The sequence below is a fragment of the Leptonotus elevatus genome, chromosome 11 (assembly GCF_054856555.1).
Source record: "Leptonotus elevatus isolate MCC_2025b chromosome 11, RoL_Lele_1.0, whole genome shotgun sequence".
In the NCBI taxonomy this organism is placed as follows: Eukaryota; Metazoa; Chordata; class Actinopteri; order Syngnathiformes; family Syngnathidae; genus Leptonotus; species Leptonotus elevatus.
Genome location: NC_141249.1, coordinates 9894672 through 9904794, shown reverse-complemented (window position 1 = coordinate 9904794; position 10123 = coordinate 9894672). Strand labels below are relative to the sequence as shown.

General features: G+C 39.8%; 2 protein-coding genes across 2 annotated transcripts; both read right to left on the bottom strand.

Moving 5' to 3' along the window:
• Window positions 1-10: 10 nt before the first annotated feature.
• LOC147165754 (5-hydroxytryptamine receptor 3A-like) lies at window positions 11-4081 on the bottom strand. Its single transcript, XM_086089519.1, has 8 exons — window positions 4027-4081; window positions 3735-3904; window positions 2666-2775; window positions 2067-2236; window positions 1845-2005; window positions 1550-1760; window positions 326-601; window positions 11-228 (listed from the first exon to the last, which is right to left on the bottom strand). Exons 1-8 carry the CDS (start codon window positions 4079-4081, stop codon window positions 11-13), a joined length of 1371 nt encoding a protein of 456 aa, XP_085945645.1.
• A 1263-nt stretch (window positions 4082-5344) lies between these two features.
• On the bottom strand, window positions 5345-10022 carry LOC147165753 (5-hydroxytryptamine receptor 3A-like). Its single transcript, XM_086089518.1, has 10 exons — window positions 10017-10022; window positions 9866-9929; window positions 8798-8961; window positions 8674-8718; window positions 8483-8589; window positions 8194-8363; window positions 7852-8015; window positions 6539-6749; window positions 6246-6452; window positions 5345-6171 (listed from the first exon to the last, which is right to left on the bottom strand). Exons 1-10 carry the CDS (start codon window positions 10020-10022, stop codon window positions 5888-5890), a joined length of 1422 nt encoding a protein of 473 aa, XP_085945644.1. The 3' UTR covers window positions 5345-5887.
• Between the last annotated feature and the right edge of the window lie 101 nt (window positions 10023-10123).

The window sequence follows — 10123 nt, the reverse complement described above, 5'->3', positions numbered from 1 at the left end:
TTTGTCTCAGCTAAGCTGGGCTGATCCAGATGCACCACATAGTGATTATGACCAGGGCGTAGCAAGAGATAAGCAGGAGATAGATGCGGAAGAGCAGGAAGTCGAGGACATATCCAACATGGCACCATTGATCTTGCAGCTCGTTTTCCTTCTGCATGGAACTCAGGTGAGCACGGAGCTCGCTCAGGTGATGACATATCTGCTGTAGTTCGGCCATCGCGGCAGTGCCTGGTAAGTAGATGATTGGGTCACTTTACAGTCGGAAATATGATGTTTCACCAATTTGGCAAACATTTTTTTAAATAAAAGCATTAAATGTATTCACCTTCATTGCTGATTGGATTTTCGGCTGATGTCCTGCTTTCTGATTGGATGAGCGGACCAGGCACTTGCGAAGGTTTTTCCGGAGTCACAGATGGAGGCTGTGACTCTTCTTGCCAGCGGTAACAGATCAGGTTGGCGATGTGTTTAAGGACCACCAACCTCACCCAGCGTGGGACTTCTTGGTATTTCATGGAGTTGTTGTGGAGAACGTTCGTAATGATGACAGTCTCCAGTAGACTGATCACCATTAGGGCAAGACACACTGAGAAGTAGATACCTGCATTGGGGAATACACATTGATTAGCGAGAACGTGAGGGAGCAGTAGCACTACAGAGGAATGTGACTTTCTGTGTCTAATATAATAAATATGATAGTATTTTTTAAAGGTATAATTATATATATTTATGGATGTATTCATAAAAATAATGTATTTTTCATTCTAATAATAAAAAATATATTTTGTGTATTAAGAATGTGTAGTATGCACCCACACTAGTTTAAACATGTCATACAATTTAATATTCCATTTATGGAATATGAATTAATCAGCAAAATCCACCAATTTATCCATCTCAGCTGGCAGCCATTTTGCCACTTGCTGTTGACTGAAAATGACATCACAAATGATCAGGGCTCAGGCAACGGCCAATCACAGCTCAGCTTGCAAACATCACATGACCAAACCCTGCAAGCAGGTTAATTGCGATTGGTTGTTACCTGAGCCCTGATCAATTTTGATGTCATTTTCAGTTGACAGTAGGCCTAAGTAGCAAAATGGCCGCCCCCTGTGATGAATAAAAACTGGTGGATTTTGCTGCTCAATTCATATTTTACAACCACAATATTAATCAGAATGCCATGTTAAGACTGGTGGTGCTGCAGAGAACATTAAGAAAAATTTGCGGTAGACATCCTTTTTAACACAGTTAGTCTACAAATGAGAGTTAAAATTAACATGCTAAGTGAAAGCCATTTAGCAACCCACTTCTCTAGGCCTGAGCTCATCTGAAATAGACTTACACAGTGAAAAAGTGTGCTGTGGTCTGACGAGTCCACATTTAAGTTTTTTGTGGGAGAAGTCATGGACTTCGAGTCCTCCTTATTTCAATGTTAATCATGATGGCGGTACTTGTATAATTTAGTATTTTTTTAATAGGTTGTATCAGTGTAAAGTGAAACCAATTTGATAAGCACTGCACTGGTGCACATGTCCTAACCTCTGACCTATGATGGGTGTTCCATTGGCGGTGCTGGGCAGCAGGTCATTCATGATGAGCAGGAAGACGGTGTAGCCCAGGATGAGTGTCATCTTAAAGGAGGCCCGATCCACGCTGTGGGGCGGCAGGTAGAATGACAGGATATCAATGATCATGAGGAAGGAGCTGGGGATGAGCAGGTTGACCACATAGAGCACTGGCCGTCGTTTTATCACCACCTGGACAAGGAAAAGGAAGTTTTCAATGGGAGCGTGATCCCTAAAATGTTTCCCTCGTGAGATGGGAGTATGAGTTTCACTCACCCAAAAAGTAATGATATCCCATTCGTCAATCCCAAACTGCAGGATTGAGGTCTCTCCCAGTATGTCAACCAGTTCCCACTCTCCACTGGCTTCCAGGTAACGCTTGGAGTTCCCGGACATCTCTTTGAAGGTCAATGCTGGGCTTACCCTCACGTCACGTACTAGAGAACAAACAATTACGAATGGTTTGCTGGCGTACAACCGCGTTGTGTGTTTTCTTACTGGTGTGCATGTAGGAGCCGAAGGTAAAAGTGCAATTCTGCACATCGAAAGGAAAACTGAAGATCTCCAGGTTGCAGGCCGAGACGAGACGCAGCATCCTGTCCCAGCGAATGTGACCCGTGTGGTTGACGTAGACGTATGGACAAGCTTGGGAGACGTCATCGTCCACACTGGATGGCGAGGTGGGTGGTTTAGGCAGACAAACGCATTTAGTTTGATCCAGCGATCCATGCGGGAATTATCAGGTATGTCGGCACAATCTAATGAAATCCAATAACTTTTTAACTTGTTTTTATTTGTCTAATACAGTATGTGATGATATGATAATAAATGATAAATTCACAATGAGAAGTAAAAAAAGTTTTTTTTTTTTGGTATAGTAATGCACAAAAACAGCAGCAGCAACCACCACCAAAAAACAACCTTCAAAAGTAATACAATCAGATTTTTAACACATCTCTTGGATTATACATTATTATTATTTATATAAGGTGTGTTTTCTTAGTTTATAAGCAGTTTTATGGAATGTAATTAAATTAAGATTTAATCACTTAAACATGTTATCAGAATAGGACCTCATGCAAAAAAAAAAGACGTACAACTCATAGATGATGATATCTGGAGACCAGAGTTTCTTCACGGGGAGCGAAATCCTGGAGACTCCGTCACACTTGTCAGGATCCCAAACTAGAAACTCATGATGCCAAAACTGCAAAAAAGTAATCAGTGTGTCATGATTTCCATTGTGTTTCTGGAATGAGATATTTACTGTGAAATAACAAGGCAAGCGTTGGCTGCCCTATAGAATCAGAGTAAAATATTAAATACTCTATAGCCTACAGTTTTACATAATTTAATATTATATACCTTCTGTATTTAAAAGAGCAAATTTGTCATTACAGTTGAGGTTCCTTTTAAGGTAGTTTTTTTATTTGGGGTTATCATATCATATATTGTTACTTAAATATTAATAAATAAACACATAAACTAAATAAGACAAACATTTGGGGCTCTGTTTTTGTGCCATTTCTTGGTAGAAGGTTGTGCACCATTGTGGAATGGAACGCAGTCAACTCCTCGGCCAATCGAAGCGGCTCCCTCCATTCCCATTAAGATCAGGCCAGTGGAAGTGCACATTGCCGAAGTAGAAATTGACTCGCTGTGGCCCGTGCATGACATTGGCGTGTGCAAAGTGCGTTCATACAGGTAGACTGCCAAATTTCCCTTTACGGATGATGTCGTCAGCCATATCATGTGACATGAGCAATTGGAGACCGCCTTGCACCCTGATCGTGCAGTTCTGTCCGTGAAGCGCAACACGGTCCCAAACATGGTTGACAAGACGAAAATGACAATACGTCCGTTTTTGTTGTGCACAGGCACCAGTCTACAAAAATGTTAAAGATTTAAAACTAAAATACAATAATATGGAGGCTACATACCAGTCTCAGCCACAAGAATGTTGTAAGAATCTGGGTCTTCTCATTCTTAAAAACAGCAACACACAAATAAATGCAAATATCCCGTGGTTGTGTTGGAGGCAGATTCAAATTGTAATATGGAAAACAGTGATGATGATGATTACAATCTAACAGAACAACATATGTTAGCCAGTTACGGTCTTCCTGACAGATTCGCTCAATGAATAACCACAATGTGTGAACTCACCACCCCGAGCACCGCGTACAGTGTGAAGGAGATGTTGGTCACCGTGGGATTGCTGAGGTTGACCACCGGTCGGAAAGCTTGTGTGTCAAAAACGGCTTGCATGGATTCATGCGACGGACCGCTCTCGCCTTCTTTACATGACAGTTTGCTGCGACACTCTGACGCTAAGACTGCAAAGGGGAGAGAACATATTAGTTAACGGCAAGTTCTATCATTCACGTAAAAGACAAACAGAGCACATAATACAAACGCTTCAGGTAAAACGAGCAAAGGAGAGAATACAAATGATTACCTGCAATTAACAGTAGAGATGGAATAAGGTTGATTGTCCGACGCAACCAACGCATGTTGGAAGTTTCTTCTTGCTCAAATATAATTAGAATATAATATAATTGAAAGAAAGCTCCAAGCATGAAGTTGAGTTAACTGTTTGATGCAACACTGATTGCCAGCGAGTAGGCGCACACACTTTTATAATTGCACTCGCATCACATTGGCTGATATTGCATGAAAATCCCTGGAGATTACTACAACTCATTGGCAACAATTTAATGCCCGAATACCAAATCTTAATTTGTCATAATCCTTACTGGAAGGCAAGTTTTAACCAGAAAATATAATTTGCCTTTTAATAGCACAAAATGCGGAAAGTGTTAGCAACGTAATAGAATTGTGCTCACATGGAATAATAAACGTCAATGCTTTAAGTTATTAACACGAAAGACATAACCATAAAAGTAATAATGTTACTAAACTGTTAAATACTATAGAGTTACTTTAATTGTTTTAAAAACATATTTTGGCATTTAGAAGACGGTAGTTATGGAGATGTTGTTCAACACCTTCAGTAATCATTCAACCATTTCATTTTTTTAACACCTCCACCTGAGGGACTTGCAGGATAGTGAATTTGACACTCTTGCATGTTAGTATGTTGTTGAATCCTGGTCGAAAAATTATGCAACAATCTTTCTGTAATAAACACATTTTTTTCCCAGTACTTAACCAAATCTTTTTGCCAAAACATTTAGAAAGATCATATTGTCACCCTCTTAAGTTATTATTATTATTATTATTATTATTATTTTGCCTCAATCATCTACTCATGATGCAAATGGTTCAATTTTTTGTGTTCCCTGAAAAATCTGAAAAAAAATGATTTAGGTGATTATTTTAAGGAGGCGTTGATATGTTAGCTGAATTCAAGACAATTGCAAAATGAGTGTTGATGAACATATACAGTACATGAAAAACAAAAAAAATGAATAATAGCAATTATGTTGTTGATGAGGTTGTTCCATCAAGCTATACTCATTCGGGTCACATGTGAGCTGCCCTTACACCCTGCCAGCCAATCACATGGAATTATGAGCATTTTGCACAAAACTTTCAGGTTTCTGCTAGAAAGCAAAATGGATGGAAAATGGAAATAAAAGTCAAGAAAGCCTACTAGAACATCTGAACTTTATTCAGGATGAATCAGAGGCACTTAAAATGATGGAAGGTGGATGCTAACTCCTAGTTAACATGCTTGAATCATATGACCATATACCAATTATGAGAGGGTGTGCACACTTATGCAACTTATCATTCATGATTACTGATTGGAACGGTGATTTAAAATAAAACATACAAAATATTTGAACACAAAGCAAAAACGGTTAATTTCTCAATTTAGTTAATAGAATACACAGAATACATGTTATAAAACAATACATGACAAACAATAATTTAAAGGGGAAGTCAACCTGAAACGTTTCTTGACAATAATATGTTATATGTGACTTCACTAGTCTGCCATGACATTCTGATTAATATTACATTTGTGGAGTATGAGTTATGCAACAAAATCCAGCTCTTTTTATCCGTCTTAGGGGGCGGCCATTTTGCTGCCGACTGGATGACATCACAGTTGCTCAGGCAACAACCAATCACAGCTCAGCTTCAGAAAATAGGTGAGCTGTGATTTAGCCGTTTCCAGAATACCATATTTAGCCGAGTGGAGCTGCAAAGAACATATTATTGTCAAGTATTTTGACGGGAGGTTGACTTCCCTTTTTAAAAGGGGAGAAATGACGCTGCTGCTACATTGTCAAACAAGCAGGAAAGTAAATCCGAACAGAATTAAGGCACATGCCAGTTTCTATGTGCTATCATGAGGCGTTGTGTGAGTAGACCCACACGCCGATGATGGTGACGAAGCTGACGGATAAGAAGAGGGCGTAGATGGCGAACAGTAGGCGGTCTACGATGAAACCCACTTGGATCCACTCCTCTGCGCTCGGGCTGACGTTCCTCTCCTGTTCCACTTTCATCCGGATGACTCGGACGTCTCTTCCCAGGCTCCTCAGCTCCTCCACGGCTTTGTCTTCATCCAGCGGCCCCTCTGGTCCGTGGGCTTCCCCCTCACCTGCTCTCGGAGCGGAAGCGTCCATTTCTGTTGCGGAGGAGAAGCTAACGGTAGCTAACAATGCATCTTTGTTATTTGACTTCCTCGTGTCTTCATGTTACCTCGTGTGGCAGGATTTCGGATCATCAGCGCCACTGGTGTTTGCTTGGGAGGAAGCAGAACCAGGCGGCCAATTATGTGGATGACAAACAGCCGGATCCAAGGAGGGACCTCTGAGTAGTGAGCAGAACTGTGCAGCAGGTTGGTGATGAGAATGCTCTCCAGAAGACTCACGACCATCAGAGCCAGGCAAAGGGACAGGAACACATCTGACATGAAAAACACATGACATGTTATGTTAGGCAATTCTTGGACAATGATTTGTAATTTGATGCTGCACATTCCGCAAACCTACTTATGAGCGGTATGGTGTTTCCAGTGATGGGCAGCAGGTCGTTCATGAGGAGCAGGAAGACTGTGTAGCCCAAGACGAGGGTCATCTTGAACAAGGAGCGGTCCACCTTCTGAGGAGGCAGCAGGAAACTGAAGAGGTCCACTGTGATGAGGAAGCAGGACGGGATCAGCAGGTTGACCACGTACAACATGGACCTGCGCCGCACTGAGATCTGTTGGTGGGAAAATTATGAAAATGCGGATATTTTTCTGGAGGCAAAATATTACAGGCAACTTCTTCTTCTGAATTATACTGTATAAGAAGCGTCCTTTCTTCAATCCAGCCCACTAGATAGTTTAGATGTAACCCTATAAAGCCTGAACCATGAAATATATATTAGAGAAAATTAGATGACTTTTGATTTTGTGTCATATTTGATGCATCCTGTCAATAATAAACAGACGTATCAAACATATTAGTACAGTATTTCCAAGAATCAGAAAGAACATTTCCCACTGGTGATACTGCCCTCTAATGGATTATCCATGCAATGCATGTGTCAGATTATATAAATCAGGGTTTAATCGGGAAAAAAATATTATACTCATTAAAAAGAGGCCTCAAAATGTCTTGTATTCAATATGATACGTTTGGCTTTATAGGGTTAATGTAAAAATGTAAAATAATCAAATATGTAATTGGATAAAAATAGATGAATTAATTTTAATTTAATTATTTTATTTTATTTTAAATAATTAAAAATTAAAACAAGTACAAAAATTTGTTTAAAAAAAATCAGTATTTTATGTTTTTTTTTAAATAAATCATTTGAGTAATTATAAATCATATGAATGTGCGAGACCACTATTTTTCAGATCAATACCAGTTTGAGTACTGAAGAAATATATTCACCTGTATGATATTAAGTACCGATACCACTTGTACTTTTGATGCATAAAATTACTCCCCCAAAACAATGACAGATCATTTTAAAGAATGGCCTATATATCACAATATAGCATTCTTTCTTAAAATTGCGTGAAATTAATTGGCAATTTTCTATTATTCAGATTTTTTATTTTTAGTTCCTGATAGGTTGTATCGGCCCGATACCGTCCCTAACAAATAGCCTGTACATATGAGCAATATTATTTTATCATTATCAACTCTTGTTAAACGTTTTATTTTTATCTTATTTCTACCTGATCAGCAAATGATCTATCAGGCCACTTTGAAAATCAGATGTGTTTCTTGAGCACAAAAGTTTGTCCACCGCTGATGTAAAGTAAGTTTACAACCTTTAAGACACAAACAATCCCGAAGTTGACCCTTACAAAGAAGCGAAGCTCTTCATAAGTCTTGTTACTCGAAGTTGGCAACTGCTGATGTAATGCTTTGATTCCAATGAGCTCCCATTCTCCCATCGTCGTCATCATTTCTTTGGAATATTTGAGTATTTCTTCTGATGATGCCAGGTGGCCAATTGTGATCGCAGGTACTGAACGAAAAATCATTTTTGATGACTTTCATTTGAAATACAGTATGAAAAGAAGAATTATATTGAGGAGTTTTAATTCATCGCAACATATGAGACACACAATCAAACAACAGAAGTGCTACAAACTTGTCGGTATGTGAAAAAAAAAAAAAAGGAGCATGGATCAGTTAGTACTTACAGTGCTGCAGGTAGGCGTTAAAGGTCAAAGTGCAGTTCTGGATGTCAAATGGAAACGTGTAGATGTTGAGCCTGCAGGAGCTCACCACCCTTACGGGCTGTAAATCGAACACGGAGCCGTTGTGATGCACGTACGTGTACGGCGTAAATTGAGCCGAGTTCCTCTCCATACTGCAGGAAGCGGACATTTACGTGAATTAAATTGCAACGTGCTGATTTGTACTTTGGTTGAGCTTGAATATTTTCAGGCCGCTAATTATTGCTCCTCCTTCAGGTGTTAATTGACTTACAACTCATTGATGACCATATCGGGGACCCACAGTTCTTTTCTCGGGACTGTAATCCCATAGGCGCCGCACTCGTTTGGGTCCCATCTTACAAACTCATTTTTCCACTTCTGCAACACAGAAGCACTGATAGAGTCAAATAGAAAGAAAAAAAATCACGCGAACCAACAGTCCACCGTGCTGTCATTACTCACCAACATCTGGATGATAAATGTTGTGAGGATCTGAGCCTTTTCATCCTGAAAGAAGAAATCAACATGCGCTTTAAACTGAGAGAACCCGTGACCTTATTTCCGATGAATGGCAAATGTCCCTCACCACCCCGAGAATGCCAACAAGGATGAAGGCAATATTGACATGCGTGGTGGTTGAAAAGTTCACGACGGGTCGAATGGAGCTGAGGTCAAAGACGGGCCTGAGAGCATCCAGCAGGGCGGGGCCGTCGGGCCGAGAGCAGTTGGGCATGATGAAGCTGCACGATGCTAAACAAAGAGCAAGGACAGTCGGCAACGAGGTGAGCCGGCAAAAGGAACATGCTGTGCAATGTTGGGTCCGCTTTTAAAAACATTGACTTAAAATCAGCTCTATAGAACCGTGTTATCTTATTTTGAATTATATTATATCTAAATATGATGGACCACCAAAAAAAAAAACTGTTCAAATAAACAATTTATTTGCCTTAATCTCTCTGCATTTTATTCTATTTACAAGTCACCTACAAAAATTCTACATAATCTCAAAATAATGAAATTGTACATTTTAGCACTGTACTGCAGGGCTGGACTAGCTATCTGGCGTACAGGGCAGATGCTCGGCGGGCCGATGTGGTGCTATTCAATAATTATTTTTGCTCCATTTTACCCCAAGAGGCCGGTCCACAATTTAGAGGGAGCTGCCCATTTATCCATTTACAATATAAGGAGCAAACTGAACCAATAAACATCATAGGTAGAGCTACGTGGTAGCCAAGTGTGGTCAGGAATTGGGCTGGGCTCAGCTGACTGGTCGACTCCAGTACTGCTGTACTGTATTACGTACAAACTGGATTGTACTGCATCAAAAAATGTCCTAGCATGGCAGACAGCTGGAAATATTTTGTCACAAAATGCTTTATTTTAACATGATTTTAGAGAGTTCAATTTTGAAAATATATTATTTTCATAGTTTTCATAAAAATGCAGAAATAAAAGTAATGCAAAAATCGTTTTTTTTTACAAATTACAATATCTAACATAAAATAAGGCATCTCACTGAATGGCCCTTATTTGATGGCCCTTTCAGACTGCTGATGACATTTAGCCAGGAGGCTATTAGCATTGGCTCAAAAAGTCAATAACAAACAATTAGAGGAGGTTCGCAAAATAGATGCGGTCTGCATGTTCTTACCATGTGTGAAGAGAGAGATGAAGATGAAGAGAACCACACAAGGCTTGACTTTCTGCGGGCAGCGCTAAAAACATTAACAGCGGGTCAAAAGTGCTTGTTAGGGTGAGTTAATGGTGGGATTGTGTAAAGTGCTCCCATTTCAGTCAATTACTTTCATACTTGCCCTCTTTAATTTCTTTCTTTCTTTCTTTCTTTCTTTGTGAATGTGCTGCAAAAGTGCTGGGGCCTCTACTTCCTGGCCACCAATATAAATGCTCT